A 24,959-nucleotide genomic window follows, 5' to 3' on the forward strand; every position below is an offset into this window, starting at 1 on the left:
GGGCTGAGGAGAGGGGCGGGGCCGAGAGCTCGGTGAGGGGTCTGAGAGCTGGGGGGAAGGGTGAAGATGGAAGATGGAGGCCTTGTGTGGAGGGGTCCTTAGTAGAAGGTGAGCGTTAAGCCGGGGCTAGGTGCAGATCTGGGGTCCCGGACGCAGGGAATGAACAGAATTAGGGTGCAGAGTTGGGCTGGGGGCGGGATTTGGAGAGCGAGGTGCTTCCCATGGACAGTCCCGCCAAGGAGAAGCTGTGGGCGGGGCTGGGTGGTGGGCGGGACCTTGCTTCTGGTGGACGGGGCCATAGGCGGAGCGGGAGATGGGGTGGGGTTTGGCTGCGGAGCGAAGGGGCAGGGAGCGAAGCCCCTCGTGGCCAGCTGATGTGGGTGTGGCCTGGGGGAGGGGCCCGAGGTGGGCGGGCCCAGGTCGTGGGCGGGGCCGGCTGCGCACCTGGAACTTGTTGGTGGAGTTGAAGGGGATCTCGCAGACTTTTGGGAAGCGGTCGCGGTAGCCCATGGCGTTGCCCAGCGTCAGCTCCGAGAACTTGAGCAGCGCCGTCTCCGACGCGTCTCCAATCACGATGCGCTGGGAGCGGGGACCGTTGTCAGGGGAGAAGCCGGCTACACCAGGCTCCCGGGATTCCCTGGAGGCCCCCTGGCTCTCACCTTGGGCACAGGCACTGCATCCTGGCCGGACTTGAAGGCGGCGCGGTTGCACAGGGTGAGCACCCGGCACAGCGCCCGCCACGTCTCCGAGGACTGGTCAAACGTCTGCCCTGCAGACCAGGAGTCCAGGCTGGATCCCGCACGGCTGCTCTCCCGGACCAGAACAGAGCCCCCTCCTCCTAGGCTCATATCGCGGGCTCCCTCCCCAGACCTGGGTGGGATTGGGTTCCACCCAACCCTGATGGACCCAAACCCCGGATGACCCTTCCCTCTAGACCCAGTAGCGAGTCTCCTTTGAGACCTGGAGCCGAGCCGCCCCCTCTTCGTACAAAGCCCTCCCTACCTCCCTAGCCCCCTTCAGGTCTCCACCATCCACCAGATCCTGCCCTGGCACCTGTGCCCTCCCTCCCCCACACCTGACTGGTCTTCCGTGGTGTCAGCTGTGTGGATGTGGTTGTCAAACCACAGATGGGACACAGTCATGCGGTTCTGAGTGAGAGTCCCTGTCTTGTCTGAGCAGATCACTGAGGTGGAGCCCAGTGTCTCCACCGCCTCCAGGTTCTTGACCACGCAGTTCTTACTGGCCAGGCGCTTGGCTGTCAGGGACAGGCAGACCTGGGGAAGGGGTGAGCACCGCAGGCTGGGGACCCACCCTTGCTTCCAGTCCTCTTCCCCGCCTCACAGAACCGGGAAGGCTTTACCCTAGCCGCAGGGCTGCGTGTGCAACGTGCTTCTGCAAAAACCAGGTGTTTTCTTGGCCCCAGCTTTTGTTCAGCCAGTGCTTTGTTTGGGACTCCTTCCCCAGTCTGCCCAGATACAGTAGCGAGGCCTCTCTCTGAGCTGTCCCAGCCGGGGTTCTGAAAATTCTCTTCACACAGTCAAAATGAGAAGAGGAACCGTCCCTGCACCTCCCTGGGGACTGGTCTGGGGCTGGGTGCTGACTGTGGAAGGCCTGGTGACATGCTAGCTGCCTGCACAGGACCTCAGCCTCTTCCGGTCAAGGACCAGGCCTCGTCATCTCTGCACCCTCAATGTGTGGCACAGGACTTGGCCCAGGGTTGCCTCGGGAAGGACTTGCTGAATGAGTGGATGATGGGATGGTGGGAGAATGGATGGGAGCCGAGTGGACAGTTAGACAGGCAGGGAGGTGATGGGGGAAGTGTGGAGGAAAGAACAGATGGTTGAGCAGGCCCCTCAGCTCCCTGCATCCCCGCCTGCCCTCACTCACTGTGACAGTGGCCAGCAGCCCCTCAGGCACATAGGCCACCACGATGGCCATGAAGAAGACCATGGCCCGCAGGAAGGTGTAGCCAATGCACATGGCCACGATAAAAAATGTGGCACCGAAGAGAATGGCCAGGCCCGCAATGATGTCCACAAAATGCTCGATCTCGATAGCGATGGGTGTCTTCTCGTTTTCCACCCCCGACGCCAGCGATGCGATGCGCCCAATGATGGTGCGGTCGCCCGTGTTCACCACCAGGCCCTGCGCGGTGCCTACAGGGGGACCAAGGCGTGACTCAGGGATAGGGGGCGGCAGTGGGGTGTGCACTGCCATGTGAGCTGAAGGAAAGCCAGTCACCGCCAGTGGAGGATGTGACCTGGAAGAGGGTAGTGACAGTGGGAGACAGAGAAGCAGTGTGCCCCGGGGAGTTGGCAGTCATGCAGGGGAGAGACAGGGAGGCAGAATCCCCCTGTCCTAGAAGGTAGCAGGAGAGAGGCCAGTGGAGGCAGCGGTTACTGGGCAGGCAGGCGAGGGCTTCACAGACCCTCAAGGCACATGGTGGAGAAGAAGGCAATGTTGCGGGTCTCCAGAGGGCTCTCGTGGGTGCACTCGGGTGAGCGGGTCTGCGGCTCGGACTCCCCCGTCAGCGAGGAGTTGTCCACCTTGCAGCCCTGGGCCGCCAGGATGCGGATGTCGGCGGGCACCCTGTCCCCGCCTTTCATCTCCACCAGGTCGCCCACCACCAGCTGGTCGGCGTTGATCTGGAATTTGTCTCCATCGCGGATGACAGTGGCTTGCTGCAGGGCAGGGGCACCAAAGTTGAGGTGGACGAGGGTGGGGGTAGGAGCTGCTGCATGTGGGGAGGTAAAGGATGAGGAGAACTGGGACCCATGGGGAGAGATGGAGGCCACGGATGAGGGACAGGTTGGGCCTGATGGAAGGAGGCTACAGGAGCAGTTTGGAGTCTCTGGGATCTGGAGTGGCTGGGTGCTGGGGAACCCACCTGTGGCACAAGGTTCTTAAAGCTGGCGATGATGTTGGTGCTCTTGAATTCCTGGTAGTAGCCAAAGCAGCCGGTGACGACAACCACAGCAATGAGAGCGATTGCCAGGTACAGCTGGGGACAGGGACAGGGCTGGGGTTATTCAGAGGGGCCGGAAGCTGCCTGCCTGAGGCCACCTGCCTGCTTCCTGGTGCCCTGGTGTTCTTGGTTTTCCCCCATGCTTTTCCCCACCTACTAGGAAGCTCCATGCACCATTCCCTGTAGCCTTTAGCCCCCTCCCATGTCCCTCATATCCCACACTTGCCTGCCCTGTCTTCTCAGTGTTTTGTGTTTCTGTGTATATTTCATATCCTCTGGCCCTGAATCCTCAATCTTCCATGTCCCCATATCTATGACTTGTGCCCCAAATCACTGTGTGCCTTGGTCTGATGCGTTCCCTTCTCCTGTGTCCCAAGCCTTGCATTCCCCATGTCCACTGTCCCATGTCTCCTCCTGTCCCCATGGCCTGTATTCCCTGTGTCTCCAGTTTCACATCCTGGGTTTTCCATAATCTGCTGCCACCCTCTGTGTCCCCTGGGCCCCCTTGTCCCTGCATCCTCACATCCCCATCCCTGCGTGTGCTGTGGACCTTGTGCATCATGGTCTGTGTCCTCCGTGGCCATGGCCCCCATGTTGCAGCTCCCCAGTCACTGTGTCTCGTGTCTCCCATGTCTGCGTATCTCCGAGTTCCCATCCTGTGTCCCGTGGCCATGACTTTTTGAGCCTCTGTCCGATGTCACATGTCCCTGAGTCCCCATGTCCCTTGCCCTCATCTCTGCCATGTGTCCAATGTCCCTTGCCCTGTACCTCCATTTCCTCTCTGTCTCTGTGCTTCTATGTCTCGTGTTTTGTGTCTATGTGCTGTGTCCTGAGGCTTGTGTCCCTGCCCTGGTGTCCCATGTCTGAGTCCCAAGGTCTCCTGTTCCCCGTGCCCCAGTCTGTCCTGTGTCTGCACTGCATGTCCTCTGCTTCCAAGTCCCATCTCTTTTTTTTTTTTTTTTTTAGATGCAGTCTCGCTCTGTCGCCCAGGCTGGAGTGCAGTGGCACGGTCTTGGCTCACTGCAACCTCCACCTCCTGGGTTCAAATGATTCTCCTGCCTCAGCCTCCTGAGTAACTGGGATTACAGGTGCCCGCCACCATGCCTAGCTACTTTTTGTAATTTTGGTAGAGATGGGGTTTTGCCATGTTGGCCAGGCTGGTCTCGAACTCCTGACCTCAGGTGATTGGCCCGCCTCGGCCTCCCAAAGTGCTGGGATTACAGGCATGGGATTACACACCCAGCCTCCAAGTCCCATCTCTTGCGTATCGCATTGCCATTCTCTTTATGCCCCCACCTATGTCCCCATACCCGAGACTCACCCCAGTGTCCCTGTGTCCTGTGTCCTTGGGTCTGCCCCATCCATATCCCAATGTCCTCCACCCCCCATGACCCCTGTCTTGAGACTGCCTTTCGTATTCCTCTATCCCCATCCTCCTCTGCCCCTCTTGTCCCAAGTCCCATGCTCAGTTTCTTCCATCCCCAGGTCCCCATGTCCCAAGCCTGTCCCCACAACATGGCTCACATTGTCGTCGGTGGTGAGGTCCCCCTCACTGGCCTGGATGGCAAAGGCAATGAGGCAGATGGCAGCGGCAACCCACATGAGGCACTGCAGGCCCCCAGCCAGCTGCCTTGCAAACTTGACATACTCTGGGGTGCCCCGTGGTGGCCGCAGTGCATTGGGCCCATCCCGCAACAGCAGCTCAGCAGCCAGGCTCGCAGACAGGCCCTGGGACAGAGGGGCAGGACGAGGCAGTGCTGGGGGCTTTCCTCCACATGCACACCCCGCAGGAAGCCCCCTGCCTCAGTTTCCCTTCCCCAGCTCCGTCCGTCCTGCTCCTTCTCATCTCTTTGTCTCTTGGTTCCTGCCCCTACCCTGTCTCTCCCTCCCTCCTTCATCTCTCCCTTTGTCTCTCTCCCCTCGCTCACCTTTCTGTGTGTCTCTCTCTCCTGCTGCTCCCTCCGTATTTGTCTCTGCCTTCTCTGTCTTGCTGTCTCTTTTCATCTACTCCTCTCTCCGTCTCTGTGTCTAGCCCTTTCTAATGCTTTCTCCCTTCTCTCCCTCTCCTTCTCCCTCTCTCTCCCTCTCTCCATCTCCCTCCCTGCCTCTTTGCCTCTCTCCCTCTCTCTCTCCCTCTTTCCTCACTCCCTCTCTTCCTTTCTCCCCTCTCCATCTCCCTCCCTCTTTCCCTCTCTCCCTCCCTCCCTCTTTCCCTCTCTCCCTCCCTCCCTCTTTCCCTCTCTCCCTCCCTCTCTCCATCTCTCCATATCTTCCTCTCTTCATCTCTCCCTTTCCCTCTCTCTCTCCTCTCTCCATCTCCCTCCTTCCATCTCCCTGTCCCTCTCTCTCTCCCTCTCTCCATCTCCCTCTCTCTCCCTCTCTCTCTCCTCTCTCCTCTCTCCATCTCCCTCCTTCCATCTCCCTGTCCCTCTCACTCTCCCTCTCTCCATCTCCCTCTCTCTCCCTCCCTCTCTCTCTCTCCATCTCCCTCCTTCCATCTCCCTGTCTTTCTCTCTCTCCCTCTCCCCATCTCCCTCTCTGTCTAGCCCTTTCTAATGCTTTCTCCCTTCTCTCCCTCTCCTTCTCCCTCTCTCTCTCTCTCTCCATCTCCCTCCTTCCATCTCCCTCTCCCTCTCTCTCTCCCTCTCCCTCTCTCTCCGTTCCTCTCTCTCCATCTCTCCCTCTCTCTCTCCCTGTCTCCATCTCCCTCCTTCCATCTCCCTCTCCCTCTCTCTTTCCCTCTCTCCATCTCCCGCCTTCCCTCTCCCTCTCCCTCCCTCTCTCCCCCTCCCCTCTCTGTACCCTCCCAGTCTCCAGCTCACCTTGGTAGCACTGGTCTGGTATTTCTGTTCCAGCTCCGCCACTGACAGCTGGTGGTCGTTCTGTGTGGTGGGGTGGGGGCAGGGTGCTTGCTCTGGGCTCTCCTGGCCCCCTCACCGCCCACTGCCTGGTTCCCAGCCCACCCTCCAGCTCCTGCCCCTCCCCAGCCGGAGCTCACAATCTCCATCTCCTTCTTCATGTTCTCCAGCTTCTCCTTCCTCTTGCCACCCCCGCCACCCGCCTTCTTCTTCTTGCTCATCTTGGCAGCCATGTCCCCGCCAGGGCCAGGACCCAGCTCCACCGAGTAGAGCTCGTAGTTCTCCTGAGGATGGATGGGATGGAGGGAGGGAGAACTCAGATTCCACTGCAACCCCCGTCCCCACCGCACCCCGGACCCCTGGGCCCCACTCACGGCCTTCCCCATGGTGCCCGGTGCCTGTGCTCCCACCCGACAGAGCCTGGGTCCAGACCAGTCCTGATATACCCGGGGAGGGCAGGGGGTGGAGCAGAACCGCCCGACCACAGCTGATTACAGGGCTCCTTGGGGTGACCTCTAGGCCTGGGCGCCTCAGGCATTCCCTCCTGGGCTGGCCCCCCCTGCCCAGATCCCCCCATGTCAACCTGCCCTGAGATCAGGGAGACCCTGGGAACCGCCCCAGCAACAAGAAGAACAAACATAAGGTGCTCATTATGTGCTAGACATTGTGCTGACGGCTTCCATGTGCTAACTTATTTAACCTTCCAATAACCCTTTGAGGGGACAAGACCCCTTACAGATGGGGAAACTGAGGCATGGAGGGTTGAGTCATTCTCCTATGGCTCCATCACAGGCTAGGACGTAACAGAGTGAGAACCAGATCGGCTGACTGCAGAGCGTCCTCTTTCAGTCTAAATAGCACGTGCCTGATCAACTGAAGAGGAGGGTGCTCCCACACTCTTTTTTTTTTTTTGAGATGGAGTCTCACTCTGTCACCCAGGCTGGCGTGCAGTGGTGCAATCTCAGCTCACTGCAACCTCTGCCTCCTGGGTTCAAGCAATTCTCCTGCCTCAGCCTCCTGAGTAGCTGGGACTACAGGCACACACCACCACACCCAGCTAATTTTTGTACTTTTAGTAGAGACGGGGTTTCACCATATTGGCCAGGCTGGTCTCGAACTCCTGACCTCAGGTGATCCACCCGCCTTGGCCTCCCAAAGTGCTGGGATTACAGGCATGAGCCACCACACCCTGCCATGCTTACAACACTCTCTATGGTGGCTGAATGTTTACTGAACTCTGACTATTCACTATGGGCTGGGTGTGCTCTGTGTGTCACTCGAATGGTTTCCTTAGCATCTAACAGCAGCCCTGTAAAGTGATATTCTCTTCTTAGCCCCTATCAGGGACTTTGCAGAAGATTTCAACATCTAAGAATTAGGGACAGGGTTCCAGCCCAGGCTTCACACCAGAGCCTGGCTCTTCTATGGCACCACCAATGGAAAAACCCAAACTTCACCGCAGCAGCACCCCACACGTGCCAGGCTCTGCACATGTGACCTCAGGGGTCTTTGCAAAAAACCCTGTGCAGGCAGCACTATCATTCCTGTTGTGCAGAGGGGGAAACTGAGGCTCACAGGGACTCACATATCCAGCTAGAGACTTTACAGCTCTCAACCATTCCCCATCCCTACCCTAGATGGGGAAACCAAGGTGTAACGTGGGGAAAGGATGGGTCCAAGGGTCTTGGCTTGATCTTGGTGTTTGGTGACGGATGCCAGGAGGCCTGGGGACTCCCTCCTCATCCCTCAGGTAGGGACCTCCATGGGCAGCAGCAGCGAGGGGCTGGGCCAGTGGAATGGTGGGGACCTTGGTATGTTATGGGGTGAGCGTGTCTCCAGGAGCAGGTGAGCGTGCGCCTGATAAGATAACTGCCCTGGCAATGTCCTTCTCTGCTGGGGCAGGTCACCTGGGAAACTCAAAGCTGTTGGGCAGCCGGAGCTCCTCCCCACACCCACATGGCTGGTCATCCCCAGCCTGCTAGAAGAAACCTCCAAAGAAGAGGCAGCGTGGGGCCGCACACTGTCCTTGCAGTGAATTTACCCACTCACTGGGCGCCCGTCAGCTCTGAGCCATGTGTGTCAAACAGCTTGTGTCACCCCTCTGCTTACAACCCTCCAAAGCCTTCCCTTCCCACTCAGAATAAACTCTGCACTCCTTCCTGCAACATCTGGCCCTGGTCACCTATCCTGCCTCTGTCGCCACTAGGTTTCCGGGGGCACTGGCCTCTCTGCTGCACTTTGCACAGACCAAGGTCGTTCCTGCTTCAGGAACTTGGCACTTACAGCTCCTTCTGCCTGGGCCCCCTTCCTTAGATGTCTGCACTGGCTTTCTCATCTCCTTCAGGTCTCAGCTCAAATGTCACCTCTTCAGAGAGTCCACTCTGTAATACTGCACACTGTGTTCTGTTCCTTTACCCCACTGTATTTACACCTCTTACTCCAACCTGACACTGTGTTTTCTTTTTATTTGTTTGGTGTTCATTAGAAAGAGAACTGGGCTGGGCACTGTGACTCACATCTGTAATCCTAGCACTCTGGAAGGCTGAGGTGAATGGATCATGAGGTCAAGAGTTCGAGACCAGCCTGGCCAACACGGTGAAACCCTGTCTCTACTAAAAATACAAAAATTAGCTGGATGTGGTGGTGTGTGCCTGTAATCCCAGCTACCCGGGAGGCCGAGGCGGGAGAATCACTTGAACCTGGGAGGTGGAAGTTGCAGTGAGCCGAGATCATGCCACTGCACTCCAGCCTGGGTGACTGAGTGAGACTCTGTCTCAAAAAAAAAAGAGAAAAATAGATAGATAATAGATGTTAGATAGGTAGATGGATATATAAATGATAGATGATTGATAGATTTTATTTTTTTGAGACAGAGTCTTTCTCTATCGCCCAGGCTGTAGTGAAGTGGCATGATCTCGGCTCATTGCAACCTCTGTCTTCTGGATTCAAGCGATTCTTGTGCCTCAGCCTCCCAAGCAGCTGGGGTTACAGGCACCCACCACTGTGCCCAGCTAATTTCTGTATTTTCAGTAGAGACAGGGTTTCACCATGTTGGCCAGGATGGTCTCGAACTCCTGGTCTCAAGTGATCCACCCACCTCGGCCTCCCAAAGTGCTGAGATTACAGGCATGAGCCACCACACCTGGCCAGAATTTTTTAAATTTTTGGCAGAATCATTTGAGAGCAAGTTGGAGACAGGATCCCCTTTATCCATACTTAGGCATGTGTCTTCTATGAATAAGGACATTTTCTTACCTAATCACAGTCTAATGATCAAATTCAGGAAATTAACATTAATAAAACACTAGTAAATAATCTAGAGCAAGCTTGTCCAACCCATGGCCTGCAGGCCACATGTGGCCCAGGACTGCTTTGAATGCTGCCCAATACAACTCGTAAACTTTCTTAAAACATTATGAGATTTGTTTGCAATTTTTTTTTTTTTTTTTTTTTTTAGCTCATCAGCTATTGATAGTGTTAATGTATTTTATGTGTGACCCAGGACAATTCTTCTTCCAATGTGGCCCAGGGAGGCCAAAAGATTGGATACCCATGATTTAGAGGATTTATTTGAATTTCCCCAGTTTTCCCACTAATGTCCTTTTCCTAGTCCAGGATCCAGTCCGGGACCACACCTCAACATTTTGTTGCCGTGTCTCCTTGGCTTCCTCCATTGCATGACAATTCCTCCGTCTTTCCTTGTCTTTCATGACCTTGGCGTTTTGGAAGAGTATGCGTCAGTGATTTTGTAGACTTCGCTCAGTGTGGGTTTGCTGCTGGTTCTTCGTGATTAGGTTCGGGTTGTGTGCTTTTGGCAGGAACACAGAAGGGATGTGTGTCCCCCTGTCCCCCGCCCCAGAGCATCATCGTGTCAGGCCATGCCCCATTTTTGAGTCTGTAACTTGTCTAGAGCAGGGTGGACATGGTGGGGAATGGTCTCAAGAACCTTAGGGAGTGATCAGGAAACCATTCTATGCCCTCTTTACTTTTTACTCAAAACAGTGCCACAGCCAGGGCTGGCACCCAGCTGCCCTAGTGGTTAAAGTAATTGAAATACAGCCACTGCCTGAGCCCCCAGCACTTCCCCTAAGATTCCAGACCTCCCACACCCAACCCCTTAAAGTGGATGCCTGTGCCAGCCCCAAAGCCTTGTCCTTTTTTTTTTTTTTTTTTTGAGATGGAGTCTGGCTCTGTTACCCAGGCTGAAGTGCAGTGGCATGATCTTGGCTCACTGCAACCTCCACCTCCTGGGTTCAAGCGATTCTCCTGCCTCAGCCTCCCAAGTAGCTGGGACTACAGGCGCGTACCACCATGCCCAGCTAATTTGTGTATTTTTAGTAGAGACGGGGTTTTGCCATGTTGGCCAGGCTGGTCTCCAACTCCTTACCTCAAGTAATCCACCCACTTCAGCCTCCCAAAATGCTGGGATAACAGGTGTGAGCCAGCACGCCCAGCCACCCTTGTCCATTCTGACCGTCCCCTGCTCAGCGAGGTTCATGGGTAAATACTTTTACCTACTCCCCTGATTTTGCAGTCTTCAGATGGTACGCAAGTTGTGTGTTTTTGTGAGGAAGGTCTTTGCTTGGGCCATTTATTATTTCACCGTGTGTCTAAGCAATACTAACCCCTGTCTCTGGGAGGTGAACACAGAGGCCTTAGTCCACAAGCAGGATCTGAATAAGTTGGGAAGTGTTCCAAGTCTTTGGCACCCTGGAATGCAGCCTGGGTGGACCGCACAATGCCATTTCAGGCGGATGGACAACACCTAGCACAACTCAGGGGCAAAGAAACTTCTCACAAGAATGTTGCAAGCGTGACACGGTCCACAGTAGTGCAAGTTTCTCTGAGCCTGGGGTGCACAGAACACTGGAAACTTTTTTGAGAATAATTAGTGGTCAGAATTGAAAAAAATTTTCTTGAGAAAGAGGGGGCAGAGGACAGACTATTAAATGGATGGTGGTCCAGGAGCGGTGGCTCATGCCTGTAATCCCAGCACTGGGAGGCCAAGGCGGGCATATCACTGGAGGTCAGGAGTTCGAGACCAGCCTGGCCAGCATGGTGAAACCCTGTCTCTACTAAAAATACAAAACTCTGGCCAGGCGCAGTGGCTCACGCCTGTAATCCCAGCACTTTGGGAGACCAAGGCGGGTGGATCACAAGGTCAGGAGTTCAAGACCAGCCTGACCAACAGGGTGAAACCCCGTCTTTACTAAAAATACAAAAATCAGCTGGGCATGGTGGCGCATGCCTGTAATCCCAGCTACTCAGGAGGCTGAGGCAGGAGAATTGCTTGAATCTGGGAGGTGGAGGTTGCAGTGAGCCAAGACTGCACCACTGTACTCCAGCCTGGGCGACAGAGCACGACTGCGTCTCAAAAAAAAAAAAAAAATTTGCCGAGTGCAGTGGCGGGTGCCTGTAGTCCCAGCAACTCGGGAGGCTGAGGCAGGAGAATCTCTTGAATCTGGGTGGCGCAGGTTGCAGTGAGCCGAGATTGCACCACTGCACACTGCACTCCAGCCTGGGCAACAGAACAAAACTCCGTCTCAAAAAAAAAAAAAGGTGGATGATGGACATTACTTGGGTTTGAAGGGGAATTTGAACAATAATGTCCTAGAATTGTGGCCATACACCCTGTTAGGAACCCAGCACCCCGTACACTTTGATGGGATCAGACCCCTGGCTATTCCTCCTCCTTCCCATGTTCTACTTTTCCCTTTCATGCTTTGGGATCCTGCCTACCCAGGCCTTCTGCTTTTCCAAATGATCATTTCAAAACCTCAGCACATGCAATTTCCTCTACCTGAAGTGTGCACCCCACCTCCTCCCCATGTTTAACCACTCCTCACCTTTCCTGTTAAGCACAGACGATCCTTCCTCCAGGAAGCCTCGGGCTACCCACCAGGCTGGGTCAGGCACCTCCCTGGGCTTCCACAGACCCCTGGGCTCCCCATCACAGCCCCCACCTCCCTGCCTGTGCTTCCCCCATCCCAGTCCTGACAACTCTGACCCTGTAATTCCTCCATCACAGCCCTGACCACTCTGGGCTGTCATGCTTTGGTGACATTTCATCTCCCCCTCCAGATCCATGAGGGCAGGACCTAGGATGTCTCAGTCACCACTGTGTGCCCTGCATTGCCTGGCCCGGGCTGGCCTTGGGGAGTGTTTGCCGAGTGACAGGAGTCATTGTGACTGTGACTTTGGGTACAGTGTTTGCGTCTCCCTGATAAGATAATGGGCCCGGCAATGCCCTTCACCTCCTGAGCAGGTCACCCCACCCCCTCGACCCTGGGAGGATGAAAGCAAGAGGCTGGGCATGCAGGGACCTTGCTTCTCCCTCCTCTCCAAGCCAGGTGCAGGGGCAGGTGGTCAGAACTGAAAAAATTGTCAAGGAGTCAAGGAGTTGGTCCCTAGCCCAGCTAAGCTGGCAGCCAGGCCCCTGCGTTCTGTTCCTCTCCCATCTTGGTGCAGATTGGAAAGGTCAGCCATCCTGGGCTGGGTGCAGAGCCCTTCACTTCTTCAGGAAATTTTCAGGCTGTCCTTGCTCTGGGATCTTAAAAAATCATATTCAGGGCCGGGTGCGGTGGCTCACACCTGTAATCCCAGCACTTTGGGAGGCCAAGGTGGGCGGATCACCTGAGGTCGGGAGTTCGAGACTAGTCTGGCCAACACGGTGAAATCTCGTCTCTACTAAAAATACAAAAATTAGTTGAGCATGGTGGTGGGTGCCTGTAATCCCAGCTACTCAGGAGGCTGAGGCAGAAGAATCGCTTGAACCCAGGAGGTGGAGGTTGCAGTGAGCCGAGATCGCGCCATGGCACTCCAGCCTGGGCAACAAGGGTGAGACTCTGTCTCAAAAAAGAAAAAAAAAAAAAAATCATATCCAGAATCCAACCATCTCTCCCTTCTCCTCTGCCCCCACCCTGGTCCAGCCTCCGTGCATTCCTGCCTGGGTTCTCCCAGCTCCTGCTTGCCCCCTGTCCTTGCCCCCACACTCAGCCACAGGAGCCAATGAACACCTGAGTGAGGGCAGGGCCCTCCCTCAGCTCCACCTTCCTCCACATAAAGCAGAGTCCTTACTTTGGCCCTAATGATCAGGGCCCTGCTGCCCGCCTGAGCTCCCCTCCTCCCCTGGTCCATTTCACTCCAGGCACACCGACCTCCCTGCTGCTTCTCAGATGCCTCAAGCCCTTTGCGTTTCTTGTTTCCTCTTCCTGGAATGTTCTTCCTCCAGATACCTGCATGGCCTCCAGTGTCCCGTCATCAGCTCTTTACTCACATGTTGCCTTCCCCATGAGCCTCCTTGACTAGCCTAATTAAAATCTTAACCCACAGTCACCCTCCAGCCCTCTGCATCTCCATGACCTTCTCCATTTCCCCCCATAGCACCTGTCACCTTCGAACAGGCTTTCTTATTTGCTGAGTTTTCTCATTGATTTTCTTGTGTGTTTCCTGAAGCCCCCTGATAGAATGTGAGCTCCATGAGGGCACGGACTTGCCTGTTTTACCTGGGGTTTTTTTATTTGTTTTGTTTTTTTTAAACTGATATATCCCTAGTGCCTAGAGCAGCATACAGTAGGTGCTCAGTAAACTTGTACGTATGTATGTATTTGTTTATTAAAGATAAGGTCTCACCCTGTCACCCAGGCTGGAGTTCACTGGTACAGTCATGGTTCACTGCAGCCTCAAATTCCTGGGCTCAAGCAGTCCTCCCACTTCAGTCTCCCGAGTAGCTGGTACTACTACATCCTTCTAATTTTTTTTTTTTTAAGAGACAGAGTCTTGCTATGTTGCCCAGGCTCGTCTCAGCTGGTCTCAAACTCCTGGCCTCAAGAAATCCTCCCACCTCAGGCTCCCAAAGCGCTGGGATTGCAGGTGTGAGCTACTGTGCCCAGCCTTCAATAAACGTTTGTTGAATGAATAAATCTCAGTGTCCCTGGGACATTCACTCAACAGCAGCAGCTGTCATAGCCACAAATACGGACACAGACACATGGTCCTGCCTTGGGATGACATTCATTGCCCACTAAAAAGGTAGAACCCCAACAAAAAACACAGGGATAGGCTGGGTGCCGTGGCTCATGCCTGTAATCCCAGCACTTTGGGAGGCCGAGGCGGGTGGACCACCTAAGGTCAGGAGTTCGAGACCAGCCTGGCCAACATGGTGAAACCCCGTCTCTACTAAAAATACAAAGATGAGCTGGGTGTGGTGGTGGGCACCTGTAATTCTAGCTACTCAGGAGGCTGAGGCAGGAGAATCGCTTGAACCTGGGAGGCGGAGGTTGCAGTGAGCCGAGATTGCACCACTGCACTCTAGCCTGGGCAACAGAGCGAGACTCCATCTCAAAAAAAAAAAAGCCACAGAGGGACAGAGACAGACACACACAGAAACCCATGATAACAGGTGACACTCCCCGAGAGCTTGCTGTGCTCATCTCTGTCTCAAGGATTTCTATGTGTGAGACCACGCATCCTCACAGTAACTTTATGGGGAAGGTACTGTCTTCATTCCTATTTTACTATGAGGAAAGTGAGGCACAAAGGGGTGAAATGACTTGCCTGGCTATCACACAGCGAGTATATGGCAGAACCAGGATTTGACCCTAGGCAGCCTGGGTGGAGAGTTCCTCATGGATCTGTGGCTACCCAGAACCATGGCAGACACCACGTGACCAAGAGGATGCCCATGAAAACCATCCTCCATTTAATCAGTTACCAGATATTTATTGAGCATCTACTATTGCCAAGCTTCTTGTTGAGTGCTGAGATCTGAAGTGAATCACGGTCCCCACCCATGATGCTTGCACTCTAGGAGGAGAGGCAGGTGGTGCTAAGACAAACAAATATTTGACTGCAAATTATGAGAAGTACAGGAAGGAAAAGTATGGGGGGACTTTAGGAGAGAGGAAGAGAGGAGGAACTAGAATTAGATTGGGGTATCGGAGAAGGCTGTCTGAGGAAATGACATTTGAGATGAGGCTTAAAAGATGAGGAGGCAGCCAGGAATGACATAGGTGGAAGAACAGCAGGAGGAAAGGCCCTGAAGTGAGAATGGGGGAGGCGTGCCTGAAGCTGGGCAGGGAGGCTGGCCTCGAAGCTGAAATGAGGTTCGTGAGGGTGGCAGAAGCTGAGTGCAGGGGTCCATCCACATGGGGTCTTGTAGGCCAGGGTGAACAGTGAGCATTTCATTTAAAAAAAATTTTTTTTTTTTTTTGAGACAGAGTTTTGCTCTGTCACCCAGGCTATAGTGCAGTAGCGCAATCTTGGCTCACTGCAAACTCCGCCTACCAGGTTCAAGCGATTCTCCTTCTTCAGCCTCCTAAGTAGCTGGGATTATAGGCGCCTACCACCTCACCCAGCTAATTTTTGTATTTTTAGTGGAGAGAGGGTTTCCCCATGTTGAATAACCACCGCACCCGGCTAAAAAAAAAAAATATATATTGAGACAGGGTCTCACTCTGTTGCCCAGGCTAGATTGCAATGGCACAGTCACAGCTCACTGAAGCGTCCCTAAGCTCAGGCAGTCCTCCCGCCTCAGCCTCCTGAGTAGCTAGGACTACAGGCACGCACCACCACACCAGGCTAATTTTTCTATTTTTTGTAGAGATGGGGTTTCACTATGTCACCCAGGCTGGTCTCGAACTACCGGACTCAAGCAATCCTCCATCTCTCGGCTTCCCAAAGTGCTGGGATTTCAGGTGTGAGCCACCACACCTGGCCTCTCACAGGTAATTCTATGGCTCTCTATTTCTCTGCTTTAAAGCCACAGCCCAGATGTCACCTTCTAAGAGAGGCTTTTCCTGAACACATTATTATATGCATCTCCTCCCACTTCCCAACCTCTCCATTTCATTTTCTTTGTGCTGTTTATGATGGTCTGAAGTAACCTTGTTAATGTACATTTTCTTTGCTTTTTTTCTTGCTCTGTCACCCAGGCTGGAGTGCAGTGGTGCGATCTCAGCTCACTGCAACCTCCACCTCTCGGGTTCAAGCCATTCTCCTGCCTCAGCCTCCCAAGTAGCTGGGACTACAGGCATACACCACCATGCCCAGCTAATTTTTGTATTTTTAGTAGAGATGGAGTTTCACCATATTGGCCAAGCTAGTCTCGAACTCCTGACCTCAAGTGATCTGCCCACCTTGGCCTCCCAAAGTGCTGGGATTACAGGTGTGAGCCACCGTGCCTGGCCAATGTACATTTTCTTATTTATGTTCTGGCTCCTCTCATAATAACATAATATTCTGTGAGTCAGTGGCTTTATCGGCCCTGTTCAGACTGAATCCTTAGGCCCTGACCAATGCCCAGCACACAGAAAGTGTGCAATAATGGCTGTGGAATGAACGAATGCATGAAGCCTCCAGGATATTTATCGAGCAGCACGCAGGGAATGTAAGTGCACAGCCCACTGCTATGGCTTCAATGTATGTGTTTCTTCAAAATTCATATGGTGGGACTATCGCCCCAAGGTGATGATATTAAGAGGTGAGGCTCTGGGGAGGTGATTAGGTCATGAGGGTTCTGCCTTCACGGATGGGATTAGTGCCCTTATAAAGGGCTTGAGGGGGCCAGGCACGGTGGCTCATGCCTGTAATCCCAGCACTATGGGAGGCCGAGGCGGGCAGATCATGAGGTCAGGAGTTCAAGACCAGCCTGGCCAACATGGTGAAACCCCGTCTCTACTAAAAATACAAAAAAATTAGCTGGGCATGGTGGTGCACGCCTGTAATCCCAGCTACTCGGGAGGCTGAGGCAGGAGAATTGCTTGAACCGGGACCCAGGAGGCGGAGGTTTCAGTGAGCCAAGATCATGCCATTGCACTCCAACCTGGGCAACAAGAGCAAAACTCCGTCTCAAAAAAAAAAAAAGATATATATATATATATATATATATATATATATATATAATAATAAAGGGCTTGAGGGGGTGAGCTCATCCCTCTTTTTGCTTTCCATCTCATCCCTCCACCATATGAGGCACAGCATTTGTCCCTTCCCCCTTCCTCCATGTAAGGACACAGTCACAGTGCACCATCTTTGTGAAGATGAGAACGAGCCTTCACCAGATACTGAATCTGTTGATGCCTTGATCTTGGACTTCCCAGTCTCCAGGACCATGAGAAATAAATTTTGTTGTTTATCAATTACCTAGTCTCAGGGATTTTATCATAGCAGCCCAAATGAAGACATCCACCCACACAAACACAAATACACAATCATGCAGAAGGCATTGTGTGTGTTGCTCTCACAAATGCTGGTAGGACAGCCTGGCAACATAACGAGACCCCCGTCTCTACAAAAAGACCACAAAAACTAGCTGGGTATGGTGGCTGGTGCCTGTAATCCTAGCTACTTGGGAGGCTGAGACAGAAGGACTGGTTAAGCCAGGAGGTGGAGACTACAGTGAGCTATGATAGCACCATAGTACTGCAGCCTAGGTAACAGGGCGAGACCCTGTCTCAAAAAAAAAAAAAAAAAAAAGTCCTGGTGGGCCAGGCGTGGTGGCTCACGCCTGTAATCCCAGCACTTTGTGAGGCCGAAGTGGGCAGATCACCTGAGGTCAGGAGTTTGAGACCAGCCTGGCCAATATGGTGAAACCCCGTCTCTACTAAAAATACAAAAATTAGCCGGGCACGGTGGCGGGCGCCTGTAATCCCAGCTACTGGGAGGCTGAGGCAGGAGAATCACTGGAACCTGGGAGGCAGAGGTGGCAGTGAGCCGAGATTGTGCCACTGCACTCCACCCTGGGTGACAGAGTGAGACTCCAGCTCAAAAAAAAAAAAAAAGTACTGGTGGAGAGACTTCCTCCATGAGATGGGGCAAGGGCAGGGCGCTGATGTCCAAATCCAAGCTCAAAAGTTCCCAGGGGAGCAAGGAGGCCTTGTGGTGCCTAGAACTGTGAAGGGTACAGGGTGATTGCAAGAGGTTCTTCTGGCTCATGGGTCTCCTGCTTCTGGGCTGTCTGCTGTCACAAGAACGTGCAGGATCATTAACAAGCTCAGAACGATGGTCCTGATGCTGAAGCCCAAAGCTAGCCTGGAATTTCTCTTTGTGCTGACCTCGTTTTCCAAACGGCTTACTATCCATGCCTATGGAGATGAAGACAGGCTGATGGGGGTGTTTTTCTAAGAAGGGGTGAAATTGCAGAAGGGCCACCTGGAGTGAAACTGAAGGCCATGATCAGGGTTGCGGGAGGGAGGATTCGGCAGAGGAGAGGAGGAGGCAATGCAGGAAGACAGTGCGGGGGTCCTGGGCACGCCCAGGTAAGAGGGCATGCTGGGAGATCTTGGGAAGAAGTAGGGTTGGCAGGACTTCGAACAAAGTAGAGACAAATCCCAGGGCAGCAGGAAGGGTGGGATGGAGAAGGGGTTGGGGCTGATAACTAGAGAAGAGGGGAAGCTTCCAAGGCACCCATGGAAAGGGGTATAAGGTGGGGCAGGGGATGTTTCACCATGGGGGACGGAGGGTCAGTCCCCACCCACCAAGCAGAATGGCACAATGGCAAGTATTCCTAGCAGGAAGAAACAAAAGACGAAAAAGATGCAGAGAGGCAGGCAGTCATTCACAGGAACACTTAAGGGCATTTTGTAGATGGTCATCTCCATGACCTTGACCTCTGGGCTCCGGAGGTCAGTCACACAGGCATGAACCCCGGTGGAGGGAGGGGCAGGGTCTGCAGAAGGACTGAGAAGGATCAGCAGACGCCAAGGAATGGGGACCGACAGAATCAACCCCATCAACAGGAATGTGCTGGGAACACTCAACCCACAGTGAACTTGGCCTTTGTTGTGGGAAAAGAACCCTGCAATGCCCCCTCTGACCCCTATAATACCCTTGCTGGCCCTATAACACCCTGAAAGTATCCTGTTGGCTGCTTTTTTTTTTTTTTTTTTTTGAGATGGAGTCTCGCTCTGTCACCCAGGCTGGATTGCAGTGGTGTGATCTCAGCTCACAGCAACCTCCACCTCCCAAGTTGGGATCCTCCCACCTCAGCCTCTTGAGTAGCTGGGATTACAAGCATGCACCACCATGCCCAGCTAATTTTTGTATTATTTATTTATTTATTTATTTATTTGAGACCGAGTCTCACTCTGTCGCCTAGGCTGAAGTGCAGTGGTGCGATCTCGGCTCACTGCAAGCTCCGCCTCCCAGGTTCACGCCATTCTCCTGCCTCAGCCTCCTGAGTAGCTGGGACTACAGGCGCCCACTACCACACCCAGCTAATTTTTTGTATTTTCAGTGGAGATGGGGTTTCACCATTTTAGCCAGGATGGTCTCGATCTCCTGACCTTGTGATCCACCTGCCTCGGCCTCCCGGAGTACTGGGATTACAGGTGTGAGCCACCACGCCCGGCCTAATTTTTGTATTTTTAAAAGAGACAGGGTTTCACCATGTTGGCTAGGCTGGTCTTAAACTCCTGACCTCAAGTAAATCACCCACCTTGGTCTCCCAAAGTGCTGGGATTACAGGCATGAGCCACCACGCCCAACCCCTCTTGTCTTCTTCTGTCTCCCTAAACCCATCCCTGTTCTCCAGTAAGCACTACCTCTTGGTTTGCCAGTGCTTCCAGTTAGGTCTGGTCCTAGCAAGTTATTCTGAACTCCCCTTTCAGTCTAAAAAATGCTCAGTTTGGATTTTAAATCCAGTCACTCATTGCTTTAATCCAGCCACTCAATGGGGATAAGTTCTGAGAAATCCAGTCACTCAATGGGGATAAGTTCTGAGAAATGCATTGTTAGGTGATGTCGTCATTGTTTGAACATCATAGCGTGTACTTACACAAACCTAAATGGAGAGCCTACTGCACAACTAGGTTATATGGGATAGCCTGTTGCTCCTAGGCTACAAACCTGCACAGCACCTTACTGTACTGAATATTGTAGGCAATTTGTAACACAATGGTAAGTATTTGTGTGTCTAAACATATCTGAACATAGAAAAGGTACAGTAAAAGTACAGTATAAAAGATAAAAGTGGTATACATCTGATATGATTTGGCTGTGTCCCTACCCAAATCTCATCTTGAATTGTACCTCATCTGCCTGAATCAGTGCCGAACCACTAAGGCTTAAAACAGTGCCTGGCACTGTTACCCAATAAATGTTCACTGAATATATGAGAGTCCTATGGTGCCTGGCAATGTGGGCACACATACATGCATGCAACAGATGAATCAGAAAGTGGAAACCTCCTCATAAACTTTACTGCTCTTGAAAATGCTGATGGAGGGGGGACTGCCTCCAGCACAGGCAGTTACTGATGTCCTAGTTCAAACGCTCCAGGGGGAACAGTCCATTACTCACTGGGGGAGGCAGGCTTTCAGATTTTCTGTTTCAAGCTTTTGATTACAATAGAGCAAATGATCACAATGCAGCCCACCAGGATGCTGGCGATGCTGAAACCCGAAAGTAGTCTGGAATTGATCCGTGCTTTTCTCTGATTCCCAAGGAAGTTGGCTTCCTGGGTCTGTGGGGGTAAAGGCAAGCTGGTATGAATGTTTCCAAGACAGGGAGGGGGAGGAAAATCCCTGGGGAGAGGTGAAGAAGGCAAGATCAGGATGGTGGCATGACAGAGGTCAGGGCAGGGCTGTCTCCAAGGGGAAAAAGGAAGAAACCAGGGAGCCAGGATGAGGGAGTAGATCTGGGCAGAATACAGAGGGAGGAGCAGAGAGGTGGCCCTGGAGAGGTGCAAGGGCAAGCAGATGGTGAAGAGGGAGGAGGCAAATCCCCGAGAAACACGAAGAGGTCCCTGGGGAGAAGCAGGACATCGGCAGGAAAGAGAAAGAAGATCTGGGGACAGAGAGTTTGTGGTAGCTGGGTGGTGCCCACCCTGAGGCAGAACACCAGAGCGGGGATTGCCAGCAGGACACAGAAAAAGGATACGACGGCGAGCAGCAAATAATCACTTTCTGGAGGATGCAAGGGCATCAGGGTGACTGGTTGCATTGGGGCGAGCAGCTGCACCAGGATGAAGGGCTGCATGGGGATGAGCGGCTGCATCGGGGTGACCGGGGACTTCAAATCCCTGGGGCTCGTCACAGTAGCCATGGGCCTTGGCCTGAGAAGGAGATGCTGGGTGAGTGGAATCTGCAGACAGGGGTCATGGGGTCCGGGAAGGGGACATCTGAGTCCCCAAGCAATTGAGACCACCCAAACCAACCCCTCTGGCTGGAAAGGTGCTGAAAGTTGACACTGCCCCAAGCCAGGGGACAGCGCCCCAAGCCAGGGGACAGCGCCCCAAGCCAAAACCCACCACAGCCCCATGCTCCTGTAGAGTAGCCTTGCTGGCTCCGGAACACCCATGCCGCCTTCCTCTAGCCTCTCACAACCCCTGCTCCCCTCTGGCTGTTGCACTTTCCTCCTCTAAACTCTCCCTACCCCTCCTTATCCCCCAAACTCACACACCCCCACTGTTTTCTGATAACCCATCATGAACCTAATCAATATCCCTAGGGCTTCCCTTCACTGAGGCAGCTTTGGTGATTTTGGTCACAGGGCGTGGCCTCTATGGGCCACCCCTTCATTATTATTTGCTACTCCTTTATAGGCGTGTCTCCAATGCTTCAATCTGGCTTCTGATTGGTTCCATTTGTGTAAAGGGGCGTGGCCCAGTCACTTCCCTTTCTCCCTGCCCTTGGTATTGATTCAATGAATAAAGGGACTGGGTTGTAATGACTTGTCCTTTTTAAATTTTTTTCTCGCTTTTCTGTTTTTTTACTTTTTTCACTTAGAGACAGGGTCTCACTCTGTCATCCAGGTTGGAATGCAGTGGTGCAATCATAGCTCACTGCAGCCTCAACCTCCCGGGCTCAAATGATCCTCCTGCCTCAGTAACTAGGACCACAGGCATGTGCCACCACACCTGGATAATTATTTATTTATTTATTTTTTGTAGAGGTCTCACTATGTTGCCCAGTCTGGTCTTGAACTCCTAGCCTCAAGCAATCCTCCTGCCTTGGCCTCCCAAAATGTTGGGACTACAGGCTTGAATCACTGTGTCCGGCCACTCCTCCTTTTTGTTGTTGTTGCCAGTTTGAACGCCTGATGGGTTCAATATATAGTGTGTGGATCTCACATCCAGATTGAATATAAGTGTAATGGGCAGATTTATCATTATTAGGAGGCTACTGTACATTAGATCCAGGCTGGCCCCTGAGGGCCACATGGTAACTAAGGCAGACAAGACCACAGCTATCCTGGAATTCTAGGGAGAGAAAGAAGAAAAACATCTAAATAATGGAAATAATTATTATATGATATGATTATAATTATATTTTATTACTTATATTATATTATATTATAATTATTATTATTGAGACAGGGTCTTGCTCTGTCACCCAGGCTGGAGTGCAGGAGCATGACCTTGGCCCACTGCAGCCTCCACCTCCTGGGTTCAAGTGATCCCGCCTCAGCCTCCCAAGTAGCTGGGACCACAGGTGCACACCACCACACCCAGCTAGTTTTCATATTTTTTGTAGAGACAGGGTTATAAAAGAAATTATTTCAGAACCAAGAGCTATGGAGGAAATAACTAAAATGAGGAGGGAGAAGGACTCTGGAAGATCACAAGGAACTGGGGGATGAGGCTGAATAAACAGGAAAGGCCCCTCTGAAAAGAGAACATCTGAGCTGATACTTGAAGTAAAAAGGGAGCCAGCCACCAGGGGATCCTGGGGGAAAAGAGTTCCAGGCAGGAGGAACAGCAAATGCAACAGCCCTGAGGTGGGAAGGAAGTTGTTGAGAACAGGAACAGAAGCAAGGGCAGTGCAGCTGGACTCAATAATTGTTCTAGATGCATGGGCAGCACACACCACTGCATGTATTCAAACACACATGCAATCTGCAAGCCAGCAAGTGCCCCCCTTAGAATTATTTCATTTGGAATGTTTTTAACATTTTCTTTATTTTGTATTAACAGCCCCATGTGTGGTGCTGGAGAGGACCCTGAGCAACTGAGTGGAGTATCTGTGCTCCTCCCCTTGAAGAATTAGGTTGAATGCTGAAGGGTCTATCTGCTGGTGGTTCCTTGGCTAGGGATTTCTTCAGTCAAGTGTTTCCCTTGGCTTTGCCAGGCCATCAGAAAAAGGTGAAAGTCTGTCAAACGAGGAGGAAAGCACTCAAGATTTTGGAAATACTCACCCAAGTGGTCCGTATTGGAAACTTCTCAGCTGTAACCACTTTGTTTGTTTGTTTGTTTGTTTGTTATCTTTTCCCAGTATTTGGACATGGAAGGGAGATGTGCCTTTATGATGTCGGCTCTGGGAGGCCACTGGTGATGGGAATACTGGGGCCAAGATTAGCTGTGTGTGGTGGTGCGTGCCTGTGGTCCCAGGTATTTGGGAGGCTGAGGTGGGAGGATCGCTTGAGCCTGGGAGGTCAAGGCTGCAGCGAGCCAGGATCGCACCACTGCACCCCTGCCTCGGTGATAGAGCAAGAGTTTGTCTCAAAAAAAAAAAAAATTGAACAACTGGAGCTAAAAGTTACAATTTTCCCACTCCAGCCCATGAAGTTTGAGGTTGCAGGCATTAGGTAAAGCACTGGACAGGACAGTGCGAAAGCTTGGGGACTGACCAGCCTTGATGGAGAAAGCCAGGAGCTGGGGAAAAATCAAACCCAATCATGGTTTTCAAAGTGTTTTCCAGAGACTGGCAGTGTCAAAATCACCTGGGAATCTATTAGAAATACAAATTCTTGAGCCCCACCCCAGATCTACTGAATATGAAATTATAGTGGTGACGCCCAGCAATCTGTGTTTTAATGAACCCTCCACAGAATTCTGATGCAAGTTAAAGAACAACTTTAATTTGGGCTAGGGGAATGAATGAGAAAGAGCAAAGTGGCAAGTTCCCTCTAACAGCCTCACTCTAACTTTGGGCTTTGTCTTTAGGAGGTGTCCTGCATTATGAAGGTACAGCGGCTCAGCTTGGTCCCGCACGGAGCTTGATGTCCACTTTCTTCCCAGAAACCAAGATGGCAAAGTTCTAAGCTGGGATGTTCTGAGCCCAAATAAGAGAACCCCTAAATCTCCACATTTTCACCCGGCAACAGGAAACTTTCTGTGGCCTGGGCAGTTACCATGGTGAAGCAAAGCCTCTCCTGCTCATCTTCCAACTGGCCCTAAGCTCTAAGATTCAAAGCCCTTGAAAGTTCCCCCTCCATTCAGCAAATCCTAATCCTACTCTTTCCTTGAGTTTGTTTTTTTTTGTTTAATTTTTTTCTTTCCATAGGTTTTTGGGAACAGGTGGTGTTTGGTTACATAAGTAAGTTCTTTAGTGGTGATTTGTGAAATTTTGGTGCACCCATTACCTGAGCAGTATACACTGCATCCAATTTGTAGTCTTTTATCCCTCACCCACTTCCCACCCTTCCCCCTGAGTCCCCAAAATCCACTGTGTCATTCTTATGCCTTTGCATCCTCATAACTTAGCCCCTACTTAAAAGTGAGAACATACAATGTTTGGTTTTCCATTCCTGAGTTACTATTATAACTCAGATAGAATAATAGTCTCCAATCCCATCCAGGTTGCTGTGAATGCCATTAATTCATTCCTTTTTATGGCTGAGCAGTATTCCATCATATATATATATATATCACAGTTTCTTTATCCACTCATTGATTGATGGACATTTGGGTTGGCTCCACATTTTTGCAATTGCAAATTGTGCTGCTATAAACATGTGTGTACATTTGTGCTGCTATAAACATGTGTGTACAAGTATCTTTTTCACATAGTGACTTCTTTTCCTTTGAGTAGATCCCAGTAGTGGGATTGCTGGATCAAATGGTAGTTCTACTTTTAGTTCTTTAAGGAATCTCCACACTGTTTTCCATAGTTGTTGTACTAGTTTACCTTCCCACCAGCAATCAGGGAAATGCAAATCAAAACCACAATGCGATACCACCTTATTCCTGCAAGAATGGCCATAATCAAAAAAATAAAAAATAAATAGATATTGGCATGGATGGAGTGAAAAGGGAACACTTTCCTTGGGTTTTAACTCCAGACTGGCTCCTTAGCTGTTTTTCTGGCGGGGCTCTTACCACATTTCCCACGGCCATTGGCTGTGTGCTCCTGCATACTTGGATGCTCCTCTCCTGCCTGGGCCCCACCAGGACCCCTGGGATCCAGGAGCTGTGGCTT

At 52.1% G+C, this 24,959-nt stretch overlaps 1 protein-coding gene and 1 long non-coding RNA gene across 6 annotated transcripts in view; one reads left to right on the forward strand and one right to left on the reverse strand.

Moving 5' to 3' along the window:
- ATP4A (ATPase H+/K+ transporting subunit alpha) overlaps positions 1-24,959 on the reverse strand; it is a 41,800-nt gene that overhangs the window by 7,669 nt on the left and 9,172 nt on the right. For 2 of the 5 annotated variants that reach the window (XR_010115076.1, XM_055240033.2), the window contains exons 1-10: positions 6,198-6,241; positions 5,964-6,107; positions 5,788-5,847; positions 4,490-4,693; positions 2,888-3,001; positions 2,429-2,681; positions 1,888-2,156; positions 1,076-1,274; positions 660-769; positions 445-579 (exon numbers count right to left, since the gene is read on the reverse strand). Coding sequence is in view for 4 of the 5 variants with exons in the window: in XM_055240033.2 (XP_055096008.1) it covers positions 445-579; positions 660-769; positions 1,076-1,274; positions 1,888-2,156; positions 2,429-2,681; positions 2,888-3,001; positions 4,490-4,693; positions 5,788-5,847; positions 5,964-6,107; positions 6,198-6,209 (1,500 nt within the window). In the remaining variant the exon portion in view is untranslated. Of the gene's footprint in view, positions 1-444; positions 580-659; positions 770-1,075; positions 1,275-1,887; positions 2,157-2,428; positions 2,682-2,887; positions 3,002-4,489; positions 4,694-4,893; positions 5,156-5,787; positions 5,848-5,963; positions 6,108-6,197; positions 6,242-24,959 lie in introns of those variants that run through there. The other 3 variants (XM_063615049.1, XM_063615050.1, XM_055240035.2) reach the window with 2 other exon arrangements.
- Positions 23-22,963, forward strand: LOC134732189 (uncharacterized). The gene is made up of 3 exons (XR_010115077.1): positions 23-108; positions 15,425-15,548; positions 22,736-22,963. It is a non-coding gene; the product is annotated as an uncharacterized lncRNA (long non-coding RNA).

This window comes from Symphalangus syndactylus, chromosome 13 (assembly GCF_028878055.3).
Source record: "Symphalangus syndactylus isolate Jambi chromosome 13, NHGRI_mSymSyn1-v2.1_pri, whole genome shotgun sequence".
Lineage (NCBI taxonomy): Eukaryota > Metazoa > Chordata > Mammalia > Primates > Hylobatidae > Symphalangus > Symphalangus syndactylus.